A 17,505-nucleotide genomic window follows, 5' to 3' on the forward strand; every position below is an offset into this window, starting at 1 on the left:
ATGACTGCACACCAGTGCACAAATCACCTTTGGGATAAATTAGAGTGGAGACTGCAAGCGAGGCCTTCTCGTCCAAAATCAGTTCCTGACCTCACAAATGCGCTTCTATAGGAAAGTCTTCCCAAAAGTGTTGAAGCTGTTATAGCTGTTATAAAGGTGTTCTATCGGGTTGAGGTCAGGACTCCACACCAAACTCGCTCATCCATGTCTTTATGGACCTTGCCTTGTGCACTGGTGTGCAGTCATGTTTTGGAACAGGAAGGGGTCATCCCCAAACTGTTCCCACAAAGTTAGGAGCATGAAATTGTCCAAAATGTCTTGGCATGTTGAAGCATATAGAGTTCTTTTCACTGGAACTAAGGGGCCAATCCCAACCCCTGAAAAACAACACCTGAATTAAATTGGAGGGGTGTCCCAAAACTTTTGGCAATATGTACATTCAAACATTCATTCACACATAGGGGTAATTTACTGTAACCAATCCATCTACTGGCATGTTTTTGGTAGAAAAAACACACTGTAACAGGGAGAACATGCAGAGCTACCCCACATAGACACTAAGCTGAGTTCAGGATCAAACCAGGGACCCTCCACTTTTTTGGGATGGCTTTCAACTAGATTTGGGAACATGGTTGTGCTCAGTCAGTGTTAGTATTAAATAATGCTAAAGTATACAAACCACTCTACATAATTGTGTGCTAACAACTTTTTGACAACAGTTTGAGAAAGGCTCAAATATGGGTATGGTGCTCATGTGTCCACCATATCGGCTCTATGGTGAATATTCTATGGTGAATGTTTGTGCACCTGGACTGCCCATTTGAATTCAGACTACAATACACTGATCATTAAAGCTATTATTGTTTTAAACAATTTGACACAGAATTGTTGCTGAAACCCACATTTTTGAAGGTTGTCCTAATGTACCCATCTACGGCTGATCAACCAGTCCTAACTTTCTGGCAGAGGCAACAAGGTATAGGCACAAAATATCCAAGTAGTGAGTGAAAGCTGCCTAGCACTAGACCCACTAGAATACTGTCAAATCAGCAATATTATAAGCAGCATAGTTTTCCATATCAGGTGTTTTTTTCCTGCATAGCCAAAAAGGTTCTTCTGAATTCAATTGACCACAAAACACATTTTAAGTCAAGTCAAGAAATTTTATTGTCATTTCAACCACATATAGCTGATGCAGTACATAGTGAAATGAGACAAAGTTACTCCATGACCATGGAGCTACATCAGACAACAAACAACATATATCTACAGAACAAATACAACAACAAATTGTAATAGGTCAATCTTTTAGTTAAGTTGAGCATAAATATATTTGCAGGCCAAGCTGAACTAATTGATCAATGCCAGAGTTAGAAAAGTTTTGGTGATGATTTTCTTGGTACTTATGTGCATATATTGATAATTGTCAATCTCACCCATACTATCAAATCAAATTCAAGGCACAAATGATTTCAGAGTGTCCGTATTTTAGAAACTGCTGCTCTCCGTAGATTTTCAAATGCAACCATGTATAGTGTTTACACAGCACAACATCTATGGGCTTGAGCAAGGCCCTTAACCTTCAACTGCTTGATAAATCCAGCTTGATAAATGAGGCCCAATGATTCTTGGTGACATTCAGGGCCAATATTTTATTTGGGAACATATCCTATTTACAATATGGCTTACCCATTAAAGCTATCTATGACAAATTCAAATCTGAATTTTTACTGTGTCAACCTAAAGGATTCCTGAAGAAAATTTTAGAACAAAATAAACCAAGTCCACCATGCTAATGAACCAGTTTAAGCCAAGTGTGTTTTTGCAAACAGTAAAGAAAGCCCATAGCTCCATTTTGAAGATACTCATCAGGTGCAAGGATTTACCTCACATGGTCTGTTTCAGTGTTTAAGAATTGAAAACAAACAGCTAAAAAAATGAACAGCATTCTTTTGAAATATATAGGCTATGACAAATTACCATTAATTAATCAGATTGTTCTGCACTGATTGAAGTCGAATAAGAATTTGCAAGGAAGACACGCAATACCATGCCCTTAATAAGCCCTGTGATAATTACTGGGAACCATGCACTGCACAGTGTGTGAGAACCGCCTTTTATAGCATATGCATTTTTAAGGCATAAATGTCAAAGTCCTGGAGGCTTTCATAGTTCTGCCAATAGTCTGAAGATTCGTACGTGTTCCTACATGCACAGTCTTACATTGTACCTGGACTATTTCTACAAATGGATCTTTTTTATAGTCTCAAGTAATTCATTTCATTAATACTGAAATGGCACACACACTATACATAAGAAGGCTTTCAATGGTAATGACAAAGGTTTCAAAAACTAACACTATTGTGTGTAAAATGCTTTGAATGCCCTATGAGTGCTCCTCTTGTGTGGGCAACCTAAAAAATCTGGCTGAAAACCAGGACTTGTGGAGAATTACTTCAAGTAGCCCTTTGCAAAAGAGTGTGATGAGCAGCTGAATGTGTGGGTGCATGCCTGATCTTTTAATAGTGATCAAATACCTTTATAAAGATATGAATATGTGATAGATTTGATCTTGTGTGAACATTTGGCTGGAAAATCACTGGAGTCTATTTTTTTATACAATAATTATATGTTTTTGAAAAAATATTTATTTTAAGTAATCTAAAACTAAAACTAACTAGGTTATGCACAGCATAAATCTAGCTACTGTAATACATAAGCGAGTAGAAGCCCCTCACAAAGAAATTACAATCGTGGAGAGAGAGAGAGAGAGAGAGAGAGAGAGAGAGAGAGAGAGAGAGAGAGAGAGATGTGGGCAGTCCTTTCTGCCGCGGACCTGTCGCACAAGGTTTAGCATAAAGTCAGTCCCTCTCTGCGTGTGGGGATCGAGCCTTCACTTTTTCCAGCACTCTTCATGACAGACAAATGTCAGATAAGGAAACGTGAGCTTTCTCATCTTTTTTGCAGTCCAGGGAACTTTCTTCATGACGGTTGATCGGCACATCATTTCAGGACAGCAGCTCAGCCACAACAAAGTTGCATTTTTCGGGGATTACTTCCACCAAAGAGGTATTTAACGTAAGTCAAAGCTACATTCTATATTAAAAAACTGAACAGTGGTAAGGTAAGGAACGCTGTTAAACATACAGGGAGAAGCGTGTTATAAACTGAAAGCTTTTAATATTCTAAACTGGAAGAGTATCTAGCCTGCGTGTGATGTGGAGCTCCGCTTACATGGCCGTAAACCGGGAGCAAGAAAGATAAACAGCATGCCTTCATCATCATTGTACAGCAGTCATGATGATCTAGGGCCTGATCGGAAATGCGCACATTCTGTATATAACATCTACGCTATACATTAAATGCATCGTTTTAGCCTTATTGCCTGAACTCATTTCAATTGTAAATCGTTTTAATGAACACAAATTTTAAAGAGCTTATTCCAAGACTCCGGCATTGTACAAACTTGTTCACATGATGTTAGGATGCTGCTGAATTTATAATCAGGGTTAATTAGTGCGTCAACCTAACAGTCTTTAGACTTCAATTTGAATTATAATTTTGAAACCCTAATAAATACATAAAAAATAAAAAATAAAGATCAAGTTTGATATTTGTGCGGGCTCAATCATGCGTGTCATAATTTCAGAATATGTATTCTGGGGTAATTATAGTTATGGGCCTTACGGATAACACATGAGTTGTGGACTAGTGCCGGTCCAGTTTCCACTTTCATCTGGCCCACTACTGTATGGTCACTGCATCCGTATCTGCTTGTCAGGATACAGCCATAACCCTATCTGGCAAAAACCGCGTCTCAGGCATGATATGGACTAGAACTTAATATGAGTCTCTTTCGGGTCAGCATTAAAATGCCACACATCAGTAGACAGGTTAACCCTAACCCTAACCCTAACCGTTTTTGACACAGACTGAAATATCACGATAATTGTGGCTACTACAAATTTTCAGAAATCACCATTATATGCCTCATGTTCATCCACGAAGCGTCTGCTATTTAAATAAATTAATAATCAACTTCAACTACAAACCTCTTATCCAATCTATTCCGGCTATATTTTATCTTGTTCATAGGTGTATTAATATAGTTTCAGTCCTTAAATATGCATTTACAGTTGACAATAATCTGATATCAAACTTATGCTATAGGTCTTATTACCACCTAGACTGCAAACAAAATAAAATATTAGATTGAAAGACATAATAATGGATCTCTTTTGTGTAGCTTACTTCCATAATTAGAAGTTTTGGACACACCGTTTTCGGGGGATTTTTTTATTTGGACTTTTCTGAACTGTTTAATATATTGTGCGCAATAGTCAAGCTGTACACAAAATAATAATAATAATAACTGGACACATGGAAAATAAATATAGACTACAATAATATTACATTGGTATTTTTAGTATACGAAAGCTTATTTAAAAGGTCATTTAATTTTATGGAGTACATCATGAATTGATGCGAATTATTCCAAATCTACTGATATTTTAGGACATGTTGGAAGCGGCAGATTCAGACTCGATTTAAAATTTTATTTAATTTGTAAATTATTTGAACCTATTTTCAGATAGGCTTTAACTTATGGTTTGGTTTGTGCAAGGTTTAGGCTTGTAACGAAAAGCAATGTTCTTTGTCTATTTAGCGAATTTCCCATTAATAGTATTTAAAGAATATTATATGCCATTTCCAAACTCGTGCCATGTAAACTAATGATACATAAAATGCGCACATATCTAGATTGTGAAAGTGCCGAATTTTCTGAAAGGGGTCAGCTTTTATAAATGAACTTTTAAGCCACATGTGGCTGAGTTTAAATGGGGTATAGTTGGGGTAGGCTGGACATAGGCTGGACATCGTCGGGCCTGTTTAAGCTTTCACGCGAGGGTTACGCGACCTCGTGGACGTTATCATGCGTGACGTAATGAATAAATCCCTGTCAGCTCGAGCTCAACTGTGGCCCATCAGTTTTCCCTGGATTGGGATGGGCTTCTCATTGGGCTACAGAACACACAGCATTGTAAAGTAGAATTTAGGATACACTGTGAACAAATCCACAAATAATAATTTTTCAACTAACCTTTTGTGACATTTGCGCCAAGATCTTTAGAAGCAATGCATTGTAACATAAACCTATACAACTTGCAGTAAACTGGGCTGAGTTTCAAGTTCAGATTCATCAGAAAGCTAAAATAGGTTGGAATACAGTAACAGTTTTGTGTAGATTATATTTCACTACCACTCAATCCTTTTCCCATTAAAAAAATTGAATCCGCATTTGCAATGTTTTGATGTTTTGTTTTTTGGGGATGTGGTGTTTAACGTCTCTACAGCAAAAACATCTGTATCCCAGCACAAAGATTAAAACTGCGTGAATAAACATTGGCAGTGTTATATTGCTAGCTGTGCATCTCCTAGTTCACGGATATGTAGAGCTGCAGCTTTAACACACACAGGCAAATGCAAATGGATGTTAGGAGGGTGGAAATTAACATCTACAAACATTGGGTAGAAATTCCATCTGCCGCCGGCTCGAGTGGGCCCTTAATAAGTTCTCAGACAGCAAAGTGACACACATCTTAATCAACTCTTAATCCAGGGAATTAATTCTGGACGCGTTTATGAATAATTCCCAGCCTAATAACGCTGCCAATGGAAATGTGCTTATTCTGCCTTGGCCGAACCAACAGATGGACTCAACAATCTCCAGAAAAATTAGAGGATTCCCCCCTCTATTATCTTCTCTGCTCTTGTATCTTCTACTTCTTCTTCTTCTTCTTCTTCTTTTAACGAGATCGCCATATAGATTACGCGTATGTAAACTTCTTGATTAATACATGGCACCAATATCTCGCACGTTTTAAACCATGCCGGACATGTTAACTTGGACTAAGCTACATGTTTGTTTTCCATTTCTTTTTACGCATGCTGCTTTTTAACTTATGCAAGAAATCCAGTGCTTTGTTTATGCAAATTATTGTCAAAATACGCGCTGAAAAGTGGTGAAAGAAAAGCAGAAGTACCTTATGTAAACGCTTAGAACATTTACGCCTGAAGGTTTCTTAGGTTCAACACTTAAAGGTGCTGAATATAAACTTACTGGAAGTGTAGTTAATGCCTGTATTATTGGCAAGTTGTAAAATCAAGCGTGAAACGCGTGCAAGCCTAGCTCAGTGGAAACCATTACAATTATTCTAATAAAAGTGGCCGGCTACTGAATACCAAATGGCGATGTGGATTATAATACCGCCTATAAAATACTTGGAGGTTGGAGTGCCCTAACATCTTAATCAGGATATTTGTTTAATGTTGGAGACACTGTGCAATCATTTAACTTTAAACTAGATTTAACAAGGAAAAATATTTAGCGTATTTATTTGGCATAATTCTTCTTCTTCCATTATTATTATTATTATGCTGCACATATCCCTCCCAAAGGGTCAACATGTTAAGTAATCAAAAATAATAACTTATATGACATGTAACTGTAGCTCAGTGTTTGAACAAATCCCTACTCATTCATTCTGGCCAGTCATCGCAATTCATAAATTTTGTATTTATATGCCTTGAATGAAGCGTTCTTAATATTTTACCGACAAACGGGTAATGTTCAACTTTTTGTTGTTTTGAGTTTTTTAAGTTGTAAAATGCGAGTGTCTGACTGGGCTAGGTGCGTTCCTGTAAGAGGCTTTCTAAAGCTTTAGAAGGTTTCACTCCCAGAGGTAATAGTTGGCACTTGTTTCAAGAGTTTTTTCTCGCTAACCCCCCCCCCCCCCCAACCCACACACACACACACCGGTCAATGCTCTACAATAGAAGAACATATTCTATTACACTATATGATATACTGTCCATACACCCCGTTTAAGTGAATGACGCGTGAATACAGTTGAACACACAAGGAATACACATATTTTAAAAATGGAGTATCCATATATCAGTAGACAACAGATATGTACTACATAAATATTTATGAATAAATTTTAAAAAATAAATACGTGAATAGATAGATAGATAGATAGATAGATAGATAGATAGATAGATAGATAGATAGATAGATAGATAGATAGATAGATATTAACGATTGAATCATTATGTTAACTACCTTGAACTTGAAAAGGCGTTGTGTCCTATAATAATAATAATAATAATAATATGTTTTCAATGTCTATAATATCTAATCACTAGTAGTATCTGAATCCGCTAAGCCACCGTTCTCGCAAAAATAAAGGTAATCACTGTAATAGAAATCGATATGATATTATGGAGAAATTCATATCCTTTAATTTACATTTTGCATTTACTGATCCATATCTGATGAGAAAGTGTTTGATGGGGATATACTTAGATTAGTATATGTTTAGTTTTGCATGTCTATTTTTACGAAAGGATACTGACTTTCTATTCAGTATTAAACAAGAGTGTTAGGTGTAACATATTCTCTATGTATTGTTGTCACACAAAATTATCTTTATTTAGCTGTAATATTTAGCTGTGGGTTATATTCATAATCACATTGTTGAATTTTTTTAATATGCATCATATTGAAATAGTTTGGTCTAGTTAATTTAAAATAATGCTTTGGTTAATGAAAGATATTTATCCGAATTCAAAATTGTAGTTTTACAGATTAACAGCTACTTTATTCAGATCCACAATTAAAAAGACAAATGGTAATGATCTGGATCCTGGCATTTAAATCCTTGGGCACTCTCTTGCTCTTTTCCAGGCAGATGGAAGGACTGCACTCTAAGGGGGTTTATATTATTATTGTCTTCCCCTCTCGCTTTTTGGCAGCCTAAATGCGACACTGGAACATTAGGGCACTTCAGAGGTTATAGCAGTCCGCGTGTTAAGGGAGTGATTCTCTCATATGTAAGGTGTTAACTGCTGTTGTATAAATAAACGAGCTGTTATTTTAGTTTCTATTACGGTGTCATGGATTTGCGCTTCGTCCTACAAAAGAGTTTTTTTAGACACATTAATTAGACAGTCTTTTCTCTTATAAATATAAAGATTAATTATGTTTATAGGTTTGTTGGATTTTGTTTGATTATGGCGGAGTTTCCTTAAAAGGATTGCAGCTTGTAAATTGGTAGAAGGAGCATCTCTCTCTCTCTCTCTCTCTCTCTCTCTCCCTCTCTTCAAGGTGGTGTAAAATTATGTATAATTTTAGGAAACTGAGGCCTCGTTAGAGTATAGTCTTTGTTTAAAGTAGGCTATACAATTGTGGGTATTGCTGTTGTGTATAAAAGTATGTTCTCTATTAATTGTTTCAAGTTAATTATTTGATAGATTTGTCGATTTGTGATTAATTATGGTTTCATTTATGGTTTTAATTGATAAACATATTTCACACAGGTTCACAGCCTAGAACAGATATTATAACATAAACACTTTTTTTATTTGACTTTTATTTTATCAAATGACATTTTCGAGGCATAATCTAGATATGATAGTAATGTTAAAAATCAATACAATTTTCATTTTACAGTTTTAGAGAAACAACCAAGGTAAAGATAATGATCTGCATTGGATTATACCGGATCAATTGCAGATTTTTTTTTAGGAAAGAGAAACATGAAGTTTGCTTCATGGCATGATTTTTTTGTTTTGTATATATATATATATATATATATATATATATATATATATATATATATATATATATATATATATATATTCGTTCAAGAATACATTATTTATTTAATTATCAGTTTATTAAATCCAGTGAATTCATGTCGCATATTGCGCTGTGACATTTTTTAAATTGCAGTTTATTTTTGGTTTATTTACTCTAGTGTAAACTTCTAAAAGTAGTTGAAAGTCTGTTTGTTTTGTGGTGTTTTGCAGATTCTGTGGGTCGGGGGGATGGAGTTTAATCTGCTGGCGGACGCCGAGGCCCGCAGCCCCGCACTGTCTCTGTCCGACTCCGGCACTCCGCAACACGACGCGGCGTGTAAAGGCCAGGACAACAGCGGTCAGTCTACTGAAGCTAAACTAAACACACAAACACTAAAACCAAGGTCAAAGTTATGCTACAAAAGTCAAATGCAGGAATCCAGGATGTATTACTGTCTGCGACTACACCTGCAATATACTGCACTATGTAGCACAATAAACAGAACGATAAATTAGTGATTACTTCACACATGCGCATTTGCTGCCATGCAGATATGGTTTGACCTAATAATATGCCACATATTTTAATGATCTATGACACTATGCGCTTCTGGACGTCGCCATTTCAGTGTAGGCGGTTGTTAAATCAGGATTATTTACAGTCTACGTCCCCAGTGAAGTCACAGAAATAAAATTAGCTAAATGAACCATGATGTTAGAGCACGACAGTAAATAACATGAAGTTACGATTGTTTTCTACAAAATGACTATACCAGAATTTAGGTTTGCGTTTAAGGTTTTTATTTTGTTTTTCTTTGTGGGATGTCTTCAGACGCTCGGACAAATACAGGGATATTATCTCTCTAAGGTTCATTCGTGCTACTCTCTGCATTTTATTTCTGATCTATTGATGATCAGATCATTATGTTTCTAAACCATCTTCAGGTAATAATCGCGACCCTATTATTAACTTAATATATAGCCTATTCAATTTCCGTAGCAGATTTTTGTTCCAGTTTTTTAACTGGGGATTTGTGTCTCATGTTGTAATGTCCTGAGATTGGATTTAACGGCGCAAAGCCGAAAAGTAACCCATCGTCTGTGTAATACAGCGGTTTCTAGTTGAAAGCAACAAGACACCAAGACAGCAATACTGACAGCATTTCAGCGCAGAGGTTTTACTTTTTTTGGTCCTATGAATTTTACATAAAGGTACATTTTGATGCGTACTATATCTAATCGACTTTTTTTTTCCATCTCTGCATCAACACAAGCTTTAATAGCAAATAAACATCATGTTATATTACAATCATATTATTTCCACTCATTTCCAGATAAGAGATTGTAGTGGCCTACATACAGTATTTTTTTAAAGACTCTATATCACTGATGGACTAAAGTAGGAATGAAAATATTTTTAAGAAAGAGCATTGCAGGTTCATGTCCAAAGGGAAACATAATACTAACAGGTAATGTAGTTAACTGACAGTTATTAGTAAACAGACAGTCAATAGTTAACAGTTATTGTGATTAATTTTTCCAAACAAAAGCTTAAATCACAAGTTTGAGAACTGATAAGAAGGTGAAAAGTGAAAAGTGTATATATTCAAGTTTATCTGGAACAATAATAGCAGATAAGCAAGATGACAACATTTTCAGTTATTTAAAAAACTATCTTGTTATCTTCATTTTGCTATTTGTTTATTATTATTATTATTATTATTATTATTATTATTATTATTATTATTATTATTATTATTATTATTATTATTATTTTGCTGTTCAATTTTATAGTGTACCAGAGATAACCATATTTGTACTATTTGTAACAATAATTTGTAAGAAAATTGACTAATATCAAAAGATATTTCACTTAATCAAAATAATCAATGGAAATACATCTGGAAATATTTTGATTATCCCCTTAATATCCCTATGCTCTTTCTCTCAAGTCATGTTCATTGGCTTGCTTTAAAACGTCATGCATACATTCGCATCCCACAGTGCACATACAAAGCCACTTAGGATGTTTTGGAGGGTTGTGTTTCTTGTTTTATCATTAAGTAGGTCAATTGAGAGGTTCAGACCTGCCCTTATGGGACATATATTCACAAATGTTGTAATCTGAAGGACAGCCAAGGGGCTGCAGATAAATTTATATTTAATTGGAGCCAAATGTGACAAGCGGTGCAGCACACACATAAATCCACATATAACAAGGCTTCAGGCCCCAGAGCAAGCCAGCAGTCTTCCAATGAAAGAGTTGGTGGTCCCTAATAAAGAGAATTCAGTATCATTTAATGGGGAAGAGCCTGTCATAATCTCAGCAATGTGTTGTAAGAGCTGACTGTGTTATCGGAAGTCATGATTTGAATCTGTGTGTGTGTGTGTGTGTGAATCCTTGTGTCTAGGACTTTACAGATCTGTTAAAAAAATATTAAAATTGTGGTTGGTTGAATTGCCTGGAACAGATTTTTTTTTTATCTCTATTTTAAGTTCTCTATTTACAATAATGCACGTTAATGTGCTGAAAATATCCTACTGAATTATGGTGAATTGTGGTGTGTTGGAAAGCTTGCTGATTTAGAAATGCTCCTGCAGTTAAGCCCATGCCAAACAGCTCCAAACCTGCCCTGTCACTAATGCCTGATCCAGGGATTATGTGGCCAGCTAATTTAGCTCCTTCTGTGAGGTCTTCAATTTGCAGAACTGCTCTGGTGAGGGAGGATTTTCCCCAGACATAACAAATGCTGTTTGGTCTTGCTGTTTACTTTGTTTTGTGTTTCTTGGTGGGTAACTTTTCATGACAAGGCAATTTTCCCATGCAGTTTTTTCACGCAGAAATTAAATTGTCTAGGAACAAAATGATTTGTAATAAGCAAATACTGTGCGAGCAATCTAGTAGTATATATATTTTTCTTTTAATGCAGACACAGAGAAGTCCCATCAGAATCAGACAGATGAATCAAACCCTGAGGACGGTTCTTTGAAGAAGAAGCAGCGCAGGCAGAGGACACATTTCACCAGCCAGCAACTACAGGAACTGGAGGCCACCTTCCAAAGAAACCGTTACCCAGACATGAGCACACGAGAGGAAATCGCCGTATGGACAAATCTCACAGAAGCAAGAGTGAGGGTATGTGTTTATTGGTACTCTGAGTTGCAGAAACTGAACACTACTTAATAACACTTACAGCTGTGTAATGACGTAAACAGGTTTGTGCTTTGTGAACTGAAATGTAGTGAAATTCTATATTTACTGAGCAATTACTATATCAGAGAGAGACGGTTTACTCTCAGTGCTTATTCTCATTTTGTCTTTGATATATTGACATTGAAATGGAAACACGTCTGCTGCGCAATTTAGAATTTCTTAATTTTCAGGTTCAAAATTTTTTGTAATGTTATATTTTAGTTCATATACTTTTACATATAATTATAAAGTGATAAAGTACTAGTGATCAAATCTTAGTTCATACACTGTTTCAGATGATCAGAAATCACTTAAATATAACACAAAGTGTGATCACATACAAATGGTATACAACATATGTTAATTAAATACTTATTACTCATATGCAAATTCAGTGCTATTCCTCTCAAATCTCAGCCAGGATTTTTAGTTATTGAAGCGTAGTAGAGAATAAAGCAGGTGGGGTGCTAGCCTGATGGATGACAGCACATTCACTGGCTTCATGCCTGCTCGACATCTAAAGGATCAGATTCATGCTGGACAGAGGAAAGGTCACATAGCATGCAGTCTTGGCTATTTTGAAAGAACAACAGGGCTGGCGCTGTCCCTGTCCTAATGTCTATCAGTGGCCTCCTGAACCCTGTATGTATCCCACTAATCCTAGCAGGACATTCGCTCCTGCAACATATTCTGAATACTTCTTCTGTCATGTTGATTTATGCAATTGAATGACTATGTGTTCCTAACACACTCTCCAAGCCTAAATCATGACCCTGACCTGAAGCCAAGCCGACCTGGGGTACCTTTAAAGCCACTCTGGACAAAGAGGGTTTTTTTTTTTCAGGAAGATCTTTGTCATGTTACTATTACTGTTCACTGGCTATTTTATGGAAGACTTCATCATCATATATTAAAAATAGCTGAACTGGACTATATAAAGATGATGTTTCATGATCTTGCAGTTTGTATGCTTTAGTTTGTTTTTGTATGCCTTTGCATGCAGTATGTTTTTCTGTCCTGGGAATAAGAATATAGAAATGTATTGTTATGGCATATAACTTTATGCAGATATAGTGTTGATTCAATGAATCATGAAACAGCTGAGAACCTAAATTAAGACCAGAGAAACCCTGGCGATCCAGATAGCATTTGATATTCAGTTATTTCTGTGAAGTCTTAAACACCATTGATATCATTGCAAACATGTTTCAAAGAGAGGGGGATTCCACGTCCCTTAAAATAAACTAATGGCATAATGCAAGTATGTGGTATATCACACTGTTTGCTTGGTAAATGATCTTCTCATTACTACAGCAATAGTTCCGTAATGTCACTCAGAAGTATTAAAGCATCATATAAACAGATTTCAGTCACAGGTACTAGTTAACTTTTCTACTTGCTCTTAGTATCTGACAGATGAAAGATAAAACCATAATGTCATCATGAGACCATCTATTAGTGAGAATTAGACGGATTTCCAAATATTCACTGCTTTATTACGAATAACAATTGGAGTTTTACCCATTAAATTTCCTTTGCAATTCAACTCACTGTATGCTTAAGAAAACAGATTCTGTGGAGCTAAATTCAATATTAGCCTTTAAAATTAGCAATTAAAACTTTAATCCACCTACAACCTCTAAAAATAGAACTTTAAATTTGACTAATGTGCAGAGAGATCTCTTCCGACATTTCTCTCTGACATAGCTCATAATAGGGGAATAATTGAGTTTAATTAATCAGCCTTAATGCAGGCTGAAAATGTCTAGTAGAACTTGTCCTTCTTTAACTTTTGCAAATTTCTTCTAAAAAAAGTAAATAATATTATTTTATATAATATTTTGTCAGTGATGTACTTTATTATTAGAATTGCCAGATATACAGTTTTTCATGGAATTTGGATATTTTTTGTCTTCCTGCTGCATCTTAATTTTTTATCCATAGGAGTTAAACATTAATTAAATGAATATAGTTAGAAGTGGTGGGGTAATTAAATGCTATACATAAATGCATGGGCTTGTACACTTGTATTTGTATTTATGGTTAGAATGTAGTGAATTAACAGAACAGATCATTGTGTTTGACTGAATTAAATTAAACTGACCATGGTCATATGTAATTTCAATAGGAGGCTGTTTCTCAGTGAATATTCTTGTGTGACTGAATTTGTGCTGCGTCACAATTCACCTTGTGTCCATCCTAAATAGTATCCAGAATTAGAATTAGTGTCCCAAATTGTAGTATGTTGAAATGAGTATCCCAAATGTAGCCGGAGGGTCTCTTGTTTCTGGTAGATTTTTGAAGGGTGAGTTTTATGATGTTTGCTTCACTGCATTACACATTCATTTTAGAGAAGGGTAATGAAGTGTGGAAAAATAAATCCAAATTAAATGGTAAATTAAATTATATAGTATAAATTATATAAGGTATAATAAATGAAAAACAAATTAACTGCAAAGAGTTGTTTGTTTATGTTGACAGTGTATGTAACAAGGCCACAATGTTCACAATGTTTTGTTAAATAATGTCTTGTGTGTCCCAGTACTCAAAAGTATGTACTTTCTCTGCACACAATAATACATATTTTATTTAGTAAGCAGTTTTTTATTATCAAAATAATGCATTACATTTGCCAGTGGTAATAGTGATTAAGGTTTTTTGGTTGTTTGGTTGTCTTGCAAGAAAGAAAATACACTGTATATTTAACATGATGAATTAGATATATATATATTGTGAAACTACAAATTTACTGTATGTAGCATATAGTTTTGACCATTTTTTCTTTCTTTGTCTCTTAATCCAGGTATGGTTTAAAAACCGTCGTGCAAAGTGGAGAAAGAGGGAGAGGAACCAGCAGGCTGAGCTGTGTAAGAATGGCTTTGGTGCCCAGTTTAATGGACTCATGCAGCCATATGACGATATGTACTCTGGCTATTCATACAACAACTGGGCCACCAAAAGCTTGGCTAGCAGCCCCCTATCAGCCAAAAGCTTCCCTTTCTTCAACTCTATGAATGTTAGTCCCCTGTCGTCGCAGCCCATGTTCTCTCCCCCCAACTCCATCCCCTCCATGAACATGGCCTCCTCCATGGTGCCCTCAGCAGTGACAGGGGTGCCGGGATCAGGCCTGAATAACCTGGGCAACTTGAACAATCTGAACAGCCCCACGCTCAACACAGTGGCAGTGTCAGCGGCCACCTGCCCCTACGCCACCACGGCCAGCCCCTACATGTACAGAGACACTTGTAACTCCAGCCTGGCTAGTCTCCGGCTCAAAGCCAAACAACACACCAACTTTGCATACCCGGCTGTGCAAAACCCTGTGTCTAACTTAAGCCCATGCCAGTATGCAGTCGATCGGCCTGTATGAATCTCTTCTGCTTGTATGAGAAAATCCCCATCCTGTCCTTAAACCCACTACTGATCTAATCTGCTTTTTCATTCGAAGGCATCAACCAGCAATATGGACTGGCTACAAACATGCAACTTTTGAAAATGACTGAGACCATAGGAATAAGTTTCATGAGGAAGTAAAAGAGAAATTAACTCAAAATGGACCATGACTCAAAGGACTTGATCATGACACTTGGCTTTTGAACTGACCAAGTGAATCTCTAAACTTTTCTCTCCAGCATGACTAGAGTGAATTACAAACAAGAGGATGGGATGCTTTTAACTGCATTGGTAGAAAAGCCTTGCAAGGAAAAGTGTCCAAAATTACATTTGCCACAAGCCTATAATGAGGCACATGTGTCTGCAATACAGGCAAAAGGATGTACATAATGGCTTTCTGTTTTGTATGTGACAAAAATATCTATGAAATGTAGTATTTTAAAGAATGATTTAAGCATGTTCCTCAAGAGCAGAACTTGGATAAATGTGGATTTTAAAGGAATTTTAATCTTTGTTGTGAATTCCATTCACCTAGGGTAAGAGGTCGTGTCAAAGGTTGCTGTCAGACAGAAGAAGTAGCAATGCTTAGTTTGAAAGAAAGACAAATAGGTTCAAGAGTAAAAATAAGTTCTAGCTCTGCTGAAACAGAACATTCAATTTCTTTTTTAAAAAAATAAGTAACTAAAAAGCCATTGAATATAGTTTTGTGTGGTGTTCTAAAAAGGGAGTCTATGACTGTAAAATAATGTATGTAAGAGTGCAGTTGTTGAAAAAAAACCTTTTTTTTTTTGGTGTAGCCTGATTTGTCTCATTAAAATGAAAATAAAGAATTATTTGTTTTAATGAGTAACACCCTGAAACAAATATAGAGTTGAGTGAACCTTTTAGCAATCAAAATAATTATCACATCAGGACAAAATCTGAGAGAGTGTTCTCTCCTTGTACTTGTTGGCATTAGCAATGTTCCCTAAGTTCCATTACAACATCATAAAGCAGGAACGAAGGGGAAATAGAGCGGGAGATGGAAAGATATAGATGGTCCTGGTGACTCGTCACTGATCTGTTTGACCTACACGCTTGTAGAGTCTTCCCCTAGCTGCAAGCAGCACTTTATCATGAATACCATGTAACAGGAGGGTGGAGGGGATTCTTGGTGCTGCGCCTTGTCTTAGAGGGAACGTGGCCAACATTACGTAAACACATAAGAGGCATCACTCCAGAGCGCCACAGCACCCAATCTTCCAGCTACAGCCTAACTAAACCTGAGACCCTTCAGCTGTCCACAGAAACATTCCCTTTCAATTCAGTTTCTCCACTTGTTTACAGAGAATATTTTTTGGTGGGACAATTTTAGTTAGATTATTTTCAATTAGAAAATGAATATGAATTAAAATATTGTTAATTATCAAACAAGATCTGTAATTATGCTCTGTGCTTAACTACATCAAGTACTCCATACAAAGTACTGCAAATCTACTCTGGACTGGACAGAGTGAAGATCAATTTATGTTTCTTTAGCTATTTGCTGATTTGGTGTTATTCTTCACAAAGGTGTCTGATATTAAAAACAAAACACACAACGTGCAAAAAATATTAGTGCAGTATTACCTCATCTTTAAGCTTTTCTGCCTAATGATTTATTTATCATATTAATATCACCATTATTACAAAATAACACACCAGCATCACAAGAGAATAACACAGACGACAGGAACAAAAGACAATGGAGCCCAATGTAATTATCAGTGAATGTGAGAAAATGTGTGTGCAATTGATAAAACACTGAATAGTGAAAATAAAATGAAACATTAAGCTCTCTGTACTATTGGGAGGTCAAGAAGTAAAAAAAAATGCTTGCAGAGGTTACAGAAAGAGTGCGTGCTTTTGTGTGTGTGTGTGTGTGTGTGTGTGTGTGATCTGTATTCTCAGACAAGGCTTGGTCACACTGATGATCCTCTCTGAGCACTCTGAATCAATATCTCACTGAAGTGTAAATATCCTCTCGTCTCCGATGTTTACTTCACACAGCAGACTGTGAACTAGAAAGAAGACGCATTTACAGTAGTCATGAACCCTGGCCCAAAAAACCCTTTGAACTGGCAAGAAAAGTAACGATCACCTCAGAGATTTGAGTCACCTGTACAGTACAAATTTTCAAATTCAGCCAATGAGTACTGCTTTTTTAGGTTTAGAAATGAATATACTCATATTACATAGAGATGGTATATAATGCTATGGTAAACCTTGGGAATTATTCTAGTTACATCATAAATAAA

At 36.1% G+C, this 17,505-nt stretch overlaps 1 protein-coding gene across 2 annotated transcripts; it reads left to right on the plus strand.

Moving 5' to 3' along the window:
• Window positions 1-2,845: 2,845 nt before the first annotated feature.
• Window positions 2,846-17,041, plus strand: pitx3 (paired-like homeodomain 3). 2 transcript variants are annotated; one of them, XM_058378572.1, is made up of 4 exons: window positions 2,846-3,078; window positions 8,875-9,001; window positions 11,574-11,779; window positions 14,640-17,041. In XM_058378572.1, exons 2-4 carry the CDS (start codon window positions 8,893-8,895, stop codon window positions 15,204-15,206), a joined length of 882 nt encoding a protein of 293 aa, XP_058234555.1. In that variant the 5' UTR covers window positions 2,846-3,078; window positions 8,875-8,892; the 3' UTR covers window positions 15,207-17,041. The 2 variants fall into 2 exon arrangements, with proteins under 2 accessions (XP_058234555.1, XP_058234564.1); XM_058378581.1 differs by having other exon boundaries at window positions 2,846-3,069.
• Window positions 17,042-17,505: the final 464 nt, after the last annotated feature.

This window comes from Hemibagrus wyckioides, linkage group LG03, assembly GCF_019097595.1.
Source record: "Hemibagrus wyckioides isolate EC202008001 linkage group LG03, SWU_Hwy_1.0, whole genome shotgun sequence".
Taxonomy (NCBI): Eukaryota; Metazoa; Chordata; class Actinopteri; order Siluriformes; family Bagridae; genus Hemibagrus; species Hemibagrus wyckioides.